Source organism: Dromaius novaehollandiae, chromosome 1, assembly GCF_036370855.1.
Source record: "Dromaius novaehollandiae isolate bDroNov1 chromosome 1, bDroNov1.hap1, whole genome shotgun sequence".
Lineage (NCBI taxonomy): Eukaryota > Metazoa > Chordata > Aves > Casuariiformes > Dromaiidae > Dromaius > Dromaius novaehollandiae.
In genome coordinates this window covers 159,686,212-159,700,329 of record NC_088098.1, presented here as the reverse complement: position 1 = coordinate 159,700,329, position 14,118 = coordinate 159,686,212, and the positions used below count along the sequence as shown (strand labels likewise).

General features: G+C 35.9%; 2 protein-coding genes across 3 annotated transcripts in view; one reads left to right on the top strand and one right to left on the bottom strand.

Annotated features, from left to right (window-relative positions):
* The window catches only part of TPP2 (tripeptidyl peptidase 2), a 53,398-nt gene extending 49,902 nt beyond the window's left edge, over positions 1–3,496 (top strand). For both annotated transcript variants that reach the window (XM_026121645.2, XM_026121644.2), the window contains 2 exons: positions 1,828–1,947; positions 2,586–3,496. In XM_026121645.2, coding sequence (XP_025977430.2) covers positions 1,828–1,947; positions 2,586–2,675 — 210 coding nt within the window. In that variant the 3' untranslated portion in view covers positions 2,676–3,496. The remainder of the gene's footprint in view (positions 1–1,827; positions 1,948–2,585) is intronic.
* A 345-nt stretch (positions 3,497–3,841) lies between these two features.
* The window catches only part of METTL21C (methyltransferase 21C, AARS1 lysine), a 31,425-nt gene continuing 21,148 nt past the window's right edge, over positions 3,842–14,118 (bottom strand). The window contains 4 exon segments of the mRNA XM_064506756.1: positions 3,842–4,236; positions 4,499–4,616; positions 7,646–7,788; positions 8,721–8,884. Coding sequence (XP_064362826.1) covers positions 3,842–4,236; positions 4,499–4,616; positions 7,646–7,788; positions 8,721–8,884 — 820 coding nt within the window.

Sequence of the window (14,118 nt, the reverse complement as noted above, 5' to 3'; positions counted from 1 at the left end):
GGTTAGCCTCCAGTATGTTATATATGCTGAGAGCTCCAATGCATCTTTCATTTAATTTTGTTTTGTTTTGTGATTCTGTCATCTTTTACAGAAGGGATCATTTTAAGTTTAGTTTAACCAACTAAATCTGCTAATGGATCCACTGAACAGTTGTTCAGAAATGTTTGCTAATGTTTTTTTGCTCTCGGAAAATATCCAAAATATTTGGATTGAGAGTGCAGCATGCAAAATGTTTTTCCAATAGCAATATTTGGAAAATCTGTATGTGAATGGTGCTGTATGCTCATTGTTGCATATATGTGTGTGCTTAAACTGGTAGAATTCAGTATTCGAAAGCTATAGCAGCTTAAGTGAATACTTAACAGAACAAAATAAGTACTTGAAGACAGAAGGAGAATGAGCAACTCTGAGTGCTTGGAGTATGTTTCAGAGCTTGAAAATTACACCTGTACTTTCTGAGTAATAAGTGTTTTAGAGATGGGGGGATATTTTTTAGCTCAGTCTCTTAAGTCGTGATCCTGCAAAGACTTTTGTGTGTGACTTACATTCAGTACAAGTGTTCAGGTAGCTAAAGTTAGGCAGGTTTTTCAGTCTTTGCAGTATCAGGATCTCGGATTTCTTAGTGTTTATGTTGTTATGCCTAACTTTTTTATCTTAATGCAAAATATTTATTTCTGAATATCTTTGGAGTGTTTTTTGTTAGCTTTTCTTAATGGGATGTTCTAAGTGGGTGTTGTTGGGAAAAATAAGTTTTTATTGGAGGAGTCAGAAGGAAAAACGTTGTACTGAGAGGAAATGAATGGCAGACTAATGCCAGATTCCATAAAAACTTTGCCAACAACAGAGGCAACCTGAGCCTTTTTGCCGTATTTCCTAACTTTGGTGATGCACATCACTCTTCAGTTTAAAATGTATATGTATATATATATATATAGATAGATAGATACATACATACACACACTGTGGATGTACAAAAACGAATATATGAAACTTAAAATGTTTTGACTGAGCACTAATGCTTAGTGCTCTAACTGGTGAAGTAGTATGAAGTAGTATCTTGTAATACCCTGAACACTGTCGGTGTTAGGGTGTTAACTTGTTTTATTTTACATTAGCATTTAACATTACATACTTAAAAGTAGATACATTCACTTCTGCATGTTAGTTATAATATTGACAAATACTGTAAGCTGTCTCTTTGGAATTATCAAGAAGAAGCGTTTTTTTATAATCTCTTCTTAATAAATTATCAGGATTAAGGAACTGACCAAACCTGAGGCTTGTGTTCATGCTTACCTGTCTTCATTGCTTGTTTGTAATTATGTACATACCTCTGTATGGGGCGGGGGGGTGTATGGGGGTGTGTGTGTGTCATTCACTATGTATTTTCATATTTGTTTCTGCAATAAGTTTGTGACTTCTTGGGAATCAAACCTCACAATCGGGTCTTCAGTTCTGTGAGCCAAAGATATAACTGCCTGGTTTCTGTTTTTTTTTTAATATGCCAAACTGTAGCTTCTAGAGAATGAAAATCCAAGGAAGCTAGAAATGCGATTAATACAATGTTTGAATTGAGGCCATATGCATTATGTAAGATATTCTGAAGTCAGATATGTTCATGAAGTTGGAAGTAGTCTCTAGGATGTTCATGTTCATAGCTCCTACTGTGAGTCATCTATTTTACTACAAAAAAACTGCAAGCTATCTTGTGTAAATGTTTTACTTTGTTTAAAACTTGTGCTACCTGAACAGAATCTGCTGTTGTTTGTTAAGCCTTGTAAGATTCAAATATTTTAAAATTAATTTTTTTTTGTTTACATACTGTAGGTTTTGACTTTTGCCTATAAGCACGCATTGGTAAATAAAATGTATGGGAGAGGTCTCAAGTTTGCAACAAAACTTGCAGAAGAGAAGCCAACAAAGGACAACTTGAAAAACTGCATTCAGGTAAGGTGTATTTGTTCAAGTGATGGACTGTGTTCATGCTAAATAAGCTGTTGAAAATAAGAGGTATAAGCCTTTTGGGATTTTTGATACCTTTTAAATTGCAGAACTCTCTAAGCATCTTAACAAACTTAACATATAGGCTTTTATGGTTTGACTTCTGTTTTTAATAGTGATTTCTTTCTCTTTCTAGAGTGGCTACTTTGAGTAACTATCACTTTTAAGAGAATTAGATTTTGGAACTTATTGTTGGATGTAGCAAGCATAGTGATAACTTACCCAGAAATCTTTTGCATATTTAAAATACCATTATGTTGCAGTTCAACCATAGTTATTAGTATTACTAATCACAAGTATTGCCAGTAGCATATGGTGTGGGGGGAGTTGATAGGAATTACTGTATCTCCTAGGACAAAATTTTTGTGCATCAAATTGAAAGACTGGAGAGTATGTAGGATGATTTTGTTTACTTTTCAGGGCTAAGTGTATCAAAGATCTCTAGTCTATTGTCTTTCTGATAATAGTTCTCTTTAAGACATTGGTATCAATGTGATGTTTGTTAGGAGGATTTAGATAAAGAGGAGAAGACCTTAGAGAAAGCTTCTAATGGTTTTTATGCTTGCTTTTTTTTTTTTCTTCAGCTAATGAAGCTACTTGGATGGACTCATTGTGCAACTTTCTCTGAAAATTGGCTCCCTGTCATGTATCCACCTGATTATTGTGTATTTTAAAAAACCAACAATTGTAAACTTTAAAGGGATTTTATATGGGCAGGATATGAAAAGATAAGTTTGACTTTTTATTGGAACGCATGTTTTCATTACTGAATGCTGATTATTAAATTGTGTGTATTTATCAGTAAAGGCACCTGGGTACAGCTTAATACCTGTTAACCTAACTCCTGACATCAGGGAGTTTCCTTAGTGTGCATCCCATTGCTGGCAATGGATGTGTCAGAACTGCCAACACCAAGGATTTGGAATTAGGCTGGGAAGGCTTACTGCATGCAAGTTAGGATCTTAACTGTTAATTTTAACTGTAAACCTGTAAAAGCTCTGTATTTTTTACAGTAAACAATTTTAACATGTTTAATCTTAATTTCATTTTCAATTGTATGAAGGCCTTAAAGCTACATCAAGTGTAGCTAAAATCTTATTTATTAGACTGTAGTAATGGGACATCATTACCTTCATTGTTTGCAAGAGTTTACATTTTTTTTAAAGAAAAATTCAACCTCTCAAACTGTCACAATGTGTAACTCAGAATTGCTGATGCATAGGTGCTCTTGTATATCTTCATTTTGGAGTGATTTCAGGCAAACTCAAATTTATGTGAAGTTGAGTATCAGGACAGGGCTGATACGTGTATAAAAGTGCCAGACAGTTAAATCTTAATCAGGTATTGTAAAGCTATACATATATGTTTAATAATGTTAAAAATGTAAAACACAGCAGAATAAATGTGCAAAACTGAAGATCAAAAAACACCATGTGCACTCTGATACTTTAAAAAAAATTTTATAATTAATAAAAACAAATAATAAAGCTGAAAATTGTCTTTGTTTCTCCAAGAGTACATAAGTGAAACTTGTTGAAAGAAAACACCTTACAAATATCAGAAGTACACTGCATCCCAGAAGATCAGTGCTTTCTGATAATGCCTTGCCACTAACTCTCACTACTAACATTGTCCCTTCAATGGTGTGAAATTGGCATGTTTGAACAGATTGTATGAACTCAAGACATTAGTATATCATGTCTTGCCTTTTTTCATATTTTGAAATGGAAAACTGATACCACTGTACAGACATAAATGCACAGGAGTGCATTATAATGCTACAAAACATTCCAAACTGCAAAGTGCTGCCATTACATCAAAATTAGTAATTGTTTTCTCTTCAATTTTTTCTCATTGTGGCTTTAAGCAGCTTGACATTTGATTCTGGAAATTCTGCTAGAATGGTTGTGTCGAATATATTGCAAACTTTTTCCAAAAATTCATAGTCAGTACTGAATCTGAATTTATTTGCCCATAATAATACTGTCCCTGGCTGACAAAAATATGCCATTGTTGCTAGCAGGGGTTCCAGAGCTGTGTGATGGTATACAACGTCAGTTGCCAAAATGAAATCATAACAGTAAGTTGATAGAGGAAAGTCTTCATTTAGGCCTTCTCCCCATACCAGCTTTCTCACTTCAGGTTTGTGTATATTCATGTCTCGTGTATTTTTTGAAATATTAAATGAGAGATTTTCAAGAACTTCAGGCAAATCAGTAGCTGTAACATAAGCACCTAAAGAAAAAATGAACTTATTTTAATTCATAGGTATGTATGGACATAGGAACGTATACCTATATAACTTCCTGCCACATTCTCCCATCAATAATTAAGGTAGTTACTTTCTTAACAGAACTGTATTTTACAATAACTTTGATTTTAAAAAGTAATGGCAAACAAGTCTTAATTTCCGCTGTTGCTTCATTGTCTAAAAACGGTATTAGTAGACCTAGGTCATCTTTCACAAGAAATTCAAAAGGAATTGGAATTTACTAACCCAAGATGCAGGCTACAATAGAAACCAAGCCTGTTCCAGCACCAATTTCCAAAACTTTTTTGTCTTTGAGATTGAATCGTTCTTGATTTGATTCCAGATACTGAGATAAAGCCAGTGCCTAAAAAGTTAACACATACCCAAAGAGGTATCAATTAGATAAGTTGCAAAAAAAATAATTTAGTGCTTTTTATACAATGGAACCATCATATGAGAAGAAATAAGATGTGTTTTTGGGAGGGGGCAAAATCTTTTTTTAAACAGTGGGGGGGTTGGTTTTGCGGGATATGGATTTGCTACACTTTTCTATACATTTCTTGATTCCTCTGACAACTTAAGCTAGACAGTTCAAATATGAGCTGTACACAGTTAACACAGCAAATGAGGTTTAATGATATGCAAAAAAAGTTATGATTTATTATTCATAAAGTAGGTTCAGGGTTCAGCAGGGACTTTTTGAAAACTAATTTTGGCAGGGGGTGTTAAAATATGTTTGAAAAAAAGTGTTAAATTGGTATTTACCAAGTTATTAAGGTACTCAACACTTGTCTATTGGTAATAGAATAAACTTCATAAATTTTAACCACAGTGTAAGGGAATAGGAGAAGTACTTATCAGGTCTTTTATAAAGATCTTATCACGAGGACATAAATTGGCTGTTTATAAACAATATAAACAGATGCTGAAGAAATTAAGTTCCTGCTTTTGCTTCTTAAGAATTGTAGTACTGTTACTGTTTTAACTCTTGTGCTTTTCATAATGCAACACTGAGCACCTGCTCTAAGAAAGCTGACAACTAATGAATCACCAGTCCAATTGTGCACCCTCTAGGTTTTCTTGGAAACATTTACTATCTGCATTTTGGCACCTGATTAATTTGAGAACTGATGATCTGACATTTCAAAATAAAATACTGTTTTACCAGCCCATACACTTTTTCTTTCTTTCTTTATTGTTTTGAAATAGTCTGCCATTTTCTGTGAACTTTTTCAGTAAATGTTCTGGATCTGAAAATTTCTGAAATGCTAATTTTTATATCTCCATTTGAGCTTCTCCTCCCTCAAAGGTGTTTTTATGAGTCCACATAAAACTGTGTTTTTACAAGTGAGAGAAACAAGGACTGGACAAGACCTGTTCACAGATACAGTTTTCCGTATCAAGACTTTAAAATAGTTAATGTGCTTATACTGGGGGAATTCACATTCTGTCTTTGTAGTCAGATATCTAACTTCTGGCATGTAAATTCCCAATACTGAATTGCCTGTTCTGAAGTGGTCATCTTGCATAAAAAGAGCCCCCAGATCTTAGCTTAAATGTTCAGATTAGAAGCCTGAAGCTACGTAATGAAAATTCCTTAAATTATCTTCAGCTCTGAAAATTGCAAAACTGATCTCCCCCCCGCCTTTTTAAGTTAAAGTTGTTTTTAAAGTTTCTTGAGCTGTCAGATAGGGGTAGTCATATCTGTAGAACCAGATGTATCAAATTGGATGGTGAGCAAGATTTATCCACTAACAAACTGATCATGTATGCATCACCTAGGGTAATATAGCTGTCCTTATATTATTATTCTGTTGCTTTCATATGGAAACTCTACATAGAAACTGTGGAATAAAATCATAAAAGAAAACATTCTGTAAGTATCAGTACCTAAAATTTGTTTTAGGGCACACACAGTCTCATCCAACAAGGAAAGTAGTCCTAATATGTTTTTCACATGGCAAAATATGTAAGATCAGCACATGATCTTCTCCTTTTGTGAGACAATGTTTACATTCTCCCTTTCATAATAAAACTCTGTTTCTGTCATTACTTCTGCCACCTGGCACAATTTTTTATAAACTGGGTGGGGGGAGAGGGGATACAAAAATCTCCTTGAGCCTCAGGATGACCAAAGAACTTGGTAGTCATTGTGATGATTTTTTGCATAAAGATCCTCAATAAATTGACTGCTCTTACAATAAATAAATGTCCTTTGTCCAGTCATCATAAATTTAACAGACTGTGGGCAAAGAAAAAATATTGGAAAGCAGGTTTATTGGATGGTGTTAGACTTTTCTGATTTTCTGTATTAGAAGAAGGCATTCTAATAAATAAACGTAAGAGCATAATGTAAACACTTCAGGTCCTCTCCAGCTTTCTGTTTGTACATAACAGCTCTAAAGGATCGTCAAAAGGGCCGAGTGTCTGGAATGTGTGCTACTATTCTTCTTCTTGTCCTGTCTGTATGCTTGGATAGGGTATACCTGCAGTAATATTATTTTAGTAGTATTATTAAAGAGTTAATCACTTGCTCTGTAGCGTTGGGAAAAGCAAGTTAAGAATCCCCGTAGCAACTACCCATTTTCTGCTTTTGCTGTGATGGAGAAAAGTGCTTTCCTCTGCACATGATGAAACATTCACAAAATTCTGAAGAGATTCCTATATACTCTCATTTAAACACCTCATATTTTGTTTTGTGTGGACCAGCTTTCAGAGCTTCATCAGGTGAACCTGGTGTTCAGTTTCCTGCTTTCCAGTACAATTAAAGAAGATTTGGCTCCTTCAGAGTCTGGTGTAATTCCCACAATATTGTTCATTGGTAAAAACTTTCCAAGTGAAAATGGAACAGAGGAAGCTGTTCTGGTTACACATTCTGCACTAGAATTATTCCAGCTTGTTCTTTTAAAGAAGCATAATTTTTTGTTTTTAAACTCCTTTATTTAATTTCTCTCATAATATTTTTTTCTTTAGCCTCCTTTTTTCCATTGCTGATTGATTGTGCTCCAGCAAGGACTGATTGGAGATGCGAAAGAACCTGAACACTTCTTCCTGATTTTTCCTTTCTTATTTTTTTTTTTTTTAATGTCTGAATTCAATTGACATGTTCAGCAAATAGCAAGTTGGGTTTTTTTTAGGCCTTTAAGTGGAAAGGGACACATGATTTTAAAAAGGATTTACATTTTGTTCACTGATATCCTAGAGTTCTTTTGGCACAAACTGTCAAATTAGCATTAGTCAGAGCTTTCTGCTAAAGTACTTCACAAGTTCATTCTGCACAGGGAAACCTGTATCAGACGTATTATCTAAAAAACTTCTTTAATATTTGTACATCATTGTCATGATTTTCTTTTCTGTTGTGTCAGCTTTCTACATGCCTTATTGAATACTTACACCAGGCCACACCACTGCACCAAAGTGTTCTATTGATTCTTGAATGACGATCTGATGGCCTGCGTAAGTATAGTGCTCTTTATCAAAGTAGTGGGAGACTTTGGGAACCCAGTTCTGTAGTATTTTAAGAGTCACTGGTGAATCTGTGGGAGAAAAGATGAAATCTGTTTTATATGCATGAACACGTGTGTTTCATTGTGCGACTTGTTAAAACGTTAAAAATACATCTATATACTTTGTGCATATAGTACATAGGAATGGTCACTGGAAAAGTTGTCAGGTCATTGGCTTTCAGACTCAAGTTATCTTAGTTGGGGTGTCATACATAGTATACCATGTAGGTGTACTATAATTTTCCTTTGTGGGAAATTTATTCTGTTGGAAATTTGGGGTTTCCCATGTGATACTGGAAAACATTTCTTTGTATTTTGAATTTGTTACCTAAGATCAGGGTTTGCAAATCCTTATTATCAGCATGATATCTTACTGCAGCTTCTTAAAAACTCTGAAATGTAACTGCAGCGTTCTGGGCAGAACAGCAACAACTGTTGATTCCATACAAATGTTCTGGGACCTCGTAACTGGAGGTAGTTCTGAATGTCTTCATCGTTACCATCTTCCCTTCCTCCACAAAACAAAAGAAAAAAACTGACACTTCAGCTTGCGTGATGTATCAGTGTGTCAGAATATTAGTTAATTTAGCACTGGCTCTCACGGATTTTAATTGATGCTGGCCTACGATCTACAATAGCTACCTGAGCAATTTAGCCTGTGCTGAAATTTGTAATGCTACAACGTCAACAGTGCCAGCCCAGTCAATGCATATTGTAATTATGTCTCTGACTGTAATGGAGAAACAATCCTTAGATGTCTAAATAAAAAAACAGATATTTTTTAAACATGTATCTTAACTATGAAGGTGAAGTACTTTTGGATCTGATAATAAATAAAAACATATGAGGAAATGGTGGAAAAATAGAGATCACCAAAAAGAAAATCTACTATTTGTAAACTAAGGAGTAAGCATGAAATACTGGAATGCCATAGCAATTGCAGTATTTAAATTGGATTAAACCTGAATTGGATTCTGCTGTTGGTGATGCACGCTTGGCGCTGTGAGTGCAGTTGTCAGAGTCGTATTGCTCTTCACAGGCTTCTTCTTCCTCAGTTTGGCTGTCCATTATTCTTTGAATTTTGTTGGGGAATGGTGGCTACTGTGTGGAGATCATAGCAAGAGAGCTGAAATAGAAGGGAAAAAAATTAATGTCGTAAAAGCTTAAGGACACTGTTTGCATAAGACGTGATTATAAGGAGGAAAAATGAGTTTGTTTGATTTTTTTTTTGATAGTTTGAAGGAACAGGAAGCCGTGATAAGAGGTAACCTCTCTAATCCTCTGGAAATGGCTGCAACCACTTTCTAGTAAACTCCAACTGTATTGCTGCATTTCATTTCACTATGTGGACAACAAAAACTAAATTCGTGGTGCTATTCAATCTGAAAAGTAAGCTAACTTTCATGAGATTGAAGCAACAACTGAGAAAGATGAACTGGCCCACAATGGCTATGATTTTTTTTGTCTTTATAAACAACCATTTTCCCCAAAGAGCCTGAGGACTCAGCTTTCCAGTGGTAAAGCTGGTTAATTGGCTGTAGCCATTACTCGCTGTGCTGGGTTTTTTTAGGGGGGACAGGGAAAGAATGGGCAGTGGGGACAGTTGGTTATCTTCTTCTCCTGTTACACAGTTGCCTTCTCTTTGCCTTCTCCTACAGAACACCTAATTGAATTACTCTGCCATGTAGTGACCTGCGGAGCACGCGGCTTGCAGTCAGGAAAGGACGTCAGCAAGGCGTTTGGATGGGTGAGCTTTTCTGCTTGCTTACACTTAAACAGTGTGTGCGATGTGGATGACAGCACATCTCTTGTGCGCGTGGGCAGCACCCAACGTAACGGGACTGCTTGACGCCAGCTAACAAGCAGTAACAGCAGGAGGGGGACTGAATCTAACCCCAGTGGCTGGGGAGAAATATGCCAGTGACACGTTTTGCTCAAAAAGAGTTTTTTTCAGTGATAGCGCGCATGCATGTATATATAAATAAGTATATAATAAATAAACAAAGACCCTGGTTCTTGATTTCCTCTGGCCGAAGCCTATACAAATTCACCCTCCCCACTTACCATGGTGGTAGGACAGTGGTGCTAAGTTTTTATCTGTAATTGGCCTTTATTCTGTTTATTCTTGAGAGTGCATGACTGTATAATCTACCCAGCCATATACACTGCAGACAGTGTTGTATGCTTTGGGTTGCATGATACCGCAGGAGGCCGCTCGACAGACTTCCAGACTACAAGGGGGAGAGGTTTGGTGGAGACCGGGAGATGAAGCAATGCCTGGAGGTGGTTTTTTAAAGAGCTTAGTAACTGCTGACTTGTGTGGGTGATTTATTTGCACATGATATTGACACTATTGCAGTTTTACTGATACCTGATACATTCCTTATTGCTGCTCTGTTTATTGGCAAGGACAGGATTTGTGTTCTGACTCACAAAGTGTGGTGTGCAGCCCCGCATTTGTTCACGGTTATGGCACAGTGGTTTCGTACTGTGTGTTTTGAAGTAAAGTTTTAAAATAAATTGATCTCTGCAGATTTTTTTTTTTTTCAGAGGGCCTCCATCTAGCTAGCATGCTTTTTTCTTACTGTGGTAAAGCTCTTGTAACCTGATATCTCCTCTATTTAAGTGAAAGCCTAATCTTGAAAAAAGAAAGCAGATGGAAACTTTGCATTATCCAGTACCCTTTTATGTAGAAACCAGAAAGGCTCATTTAATGAATAAACTATTAAACTGGTCAGAAATAGTGGAAAGTGATCCTTACTGTCTTTTTTCATGCTTAAATTAATTCTCACTGCAGGTCAAAATTTCAGTTGGCCATATACAGCAGTGAACACCACAAAAATCTTAGAAACCAGCTCTAGTAAATATAAACTCATGAAAGACTGTTAAGGACTTGCAATAAATTATTTTCTACTGTCAGCAAAATACCTAACATAATTGTTTGTCTGATCATGAAATATACTCTGTTATCATTCATTCAGTACAGACAGATTGATTTGTAGTTTAAATTAACCATGTTACATTTTCAAAATAAAACTTTTATGCCTTCTCTTATTTTGCCCTTTAAGGTCTTCTAAAGGAAGGTCTGCTTAAATATTTATAAAGGCAGTCTGTTTTTATTAAAACCCTTTTAAAGTGGTCAGGAGGTCTAAAAAACACCTGCAGTGGTTACACTGGTGACCACTGTGATGAGACTGGTATGATGCTTGTATCCTTCAGTTGCCTGAGTTTTTAGATGGGAATTTTTGAAAGGTAAAGGTGATGTTTTTGCCCTGTGTTTGTACATCACTAACACACTGGGCTTGAGTTTCTTTCTAGGTGCTGTACTAATGTCATCAATAATTTTATCTCTTTGTCCACATAGCTTTTGTAAAATAAAGTTGCTTCTTTAAAAATATAAAAGAAGCAAGTCTACTGCCATAAATATTAATAATATATTTCATAAACTGATGTAAAAATGAATGTTTTTTCCAGCTGCACACTCTAGGACAAATTTAGTCTTTGACAATTCAAGTATATGTGTGTGTGTCTTAGTGATGCACATTTTTATTTTACTGTTTTAAGACTGTATCTTATTACTACAGACACAAGTCACTATTGAATAAACTAGTTGCAAGTAGGCAGTGTTTTCATTATTATATACCCTACGTGTAATATGGTGAAGTTGCTTCTGTGCTATTAGAATCATAAATACTGTCCTTTTTTTTAATTATTTTTATTTTTTTACTATTTTGACCTTATTCTGGTCCATATTGCAATGAAAATGTTAACCTTTTAAATGTAGACCTTTAAAAGCATTTTGATTTAAAAAAATAAAATATCGCAACCCAGGCTGTTGCCTTGGAAAACATTGGCTATTTCTATTTGTTAGCAGCTGACTTCTTTGCAAAGTAATCCTGAAGGGAAATGATCATCCAAGTTCTGTGGTTTCCAAGGTTTTTAAGCTAGTATTGACTTCACTAATAATCTTAAAATCTTATGAACAAAAGACCTTAAAAATCATATTTGATTTCTTCAGAACCTAAGAAGAGAGAATATTTCACAAAATTTTCTCTTTGACAATGTCACATGTAATTAGTAAGGCAATAAAATACTGCAGAGGGAACTGCAACATTATAAACCTTAAGGTAACAGTTTATCCTCCGTAGGAATAAACTTTCTGCCTCAAATCTTCCAAAATCCATTGTTTGGGAAGAGCTTTTCAAATCTAGCTGCATGTCAGGAAAAGAAAAATAAGTAGGTTAGTGAGCAATACCGTGTCACTTGATCTTCAGTTGTAAATACACCTCTGTTGAAATGTGTTATCTCAACTTCACCCAAAACTGTATGGCATAGTCGGTTTCAGTCTGAGTTACTTGGACAAAAGCCACTTCCATTTGCTGACATGGGAAATGCAGTTGCAGTGTGTTCCTTGTGTGCCAGGGCTCAGCATGCTGTACACAAACGTGGTTGTTTCTTAGAGCTCGTGCGATTTGCTTCTGTTCTCATGCACCAAGTAAAATTACATATATACGTATATATGTAAATACATACATGAATATAAATGCTAGGAAATAAAGGAAATCTTAGTGCTAGGAAAATCACTATATTAAAGCTCTATGATGTTTGAGTCCACAAGGTAAATGCATCTGAATACTGAAAAATAGCAATGACAGTCGCTCCTTATGAAACATTGCTGTCCCTCAGCAATTAGGTATACTTAAATTCATTTGCTGATTCAGGGAACTTGAAATCTAAGAATTCAGATACATGGATTTCCTTTGTTAGTTAGTAGAAAATACAAACTATGTTAGTCGAACAATTGTGTAGTTACCTGTTGCGACAGAGGGCGTTGGAAATTCCCTGTAGGAGGATGCCCACTCCAGAGGTTTTTATACAGGCATGCACCTGGAAGGAATAATTCTCTGCTCCAGCCAGTAGGATTGCAGTCTATTTAGAGCAGCATTACCGGGCAGCGCTCTAAGAACTTACTATGTTACACTAAACTCACATTTGCAATACGAAATGGAACTGCTCTTAGACTTCAAAGTCCCAAGTGTACCAGCCTCAGAAATAAAATCTCAGATTCTTCTAATCGCTTGTTCCATTTTTGGAAGATTAACTGTTCTCTGTCTTCATATTACTCTCTGCAGTCCTGACCCAAATGAGCTACTTAACATGGGCAAACTAGCACATAAATAACGTGTGTGGCCACTTGGCAGTAGCCCAAACTCAGAGGAAAGTTCACGGGGCCTTGAAGAGCCTCCTGCCAGGGAAAGGTCAGGTCTTGCTTGCCCCTCTGGTCTTTTGGTGGAGAGGCTCTGGGCACCTCCCTGCGGTGAGTCACGGAGAATATTATGGGGACCTGCCAGTACTGAGGAAATGACAGCTTTCCCATGATTTTGAGTGCAGGCCATACCTGTACGAGCTATGTTATTATCTACTAAAAGAGGCAGTATATACATGATGATCACACTCCATAAGAAAATCCTATTACTTACTCATTTTAAAGCACTAGTGGATATTACAGAAATTGGAGATAAAACAAAATGCATATTCTTCATGCATATTAAGAATTTGAGTGGTTATATACCACTTTTCTGCCCTTCCGTCCTCTCTTTTTTTCTTGGAAAAGATTCTTTAAAAAGAAATTCAGCTAGTTAGTAGAAAATTTTGAAGAGGACTTTGAAAGTCTTAAAGTTTAGACACCCCCCCCCCCCTTATGAGCAACTGAAGTTTGACAGTAGAAATAGGAGGGGTTAAAGAGTAGATTTTAACTCTGTTTATAAGCATTTGTATCTTTGGATGCACAGCATTTAAACCCTGGTAATACCTCTTCCAGAAAGATGAAAAAGTAAACTTTTTCTTCATTACTGCTATGTATTTCACACATTGGCCACTAGGTGTCTGTAGTAGTCATACCAAGTAGATGAAGCATTTGGATTCTCATTCAAATGCACACCAGTTTCTTCTTTCTCCAAAATTTAATATTTAAAAGACCCTTTTTTGATACTTTGGACCAAATATTAAAATATGGCTATATTGAGTTCATGTCTTAAACAGTGCTTGTCTTCCTCAAGCATTTCACAGACCCACCTGATTTCACAAGCAGTCAAAATGAGCAGTCCCTGAGCTAGGTCAGTGGCCGTTATCAGAAAGAATAGGGTAGATACGTTGCTGTATGAATGACTGGCATAGCGCTTTTCTTTTTTTTTAAAGGCATGATCTTTTCAGCAGGCATGTTCCAGGCTGTCATGTTCTTTGGATGTCATACTCTGGAAGGAGTAGTCTTCCCAGCTCTGCCTCCCACCAAGCTCAGTAGTATTTTTCACAGAATATAGGCAGATTAGAACTATATTTAATTTTACTATATTATAGATT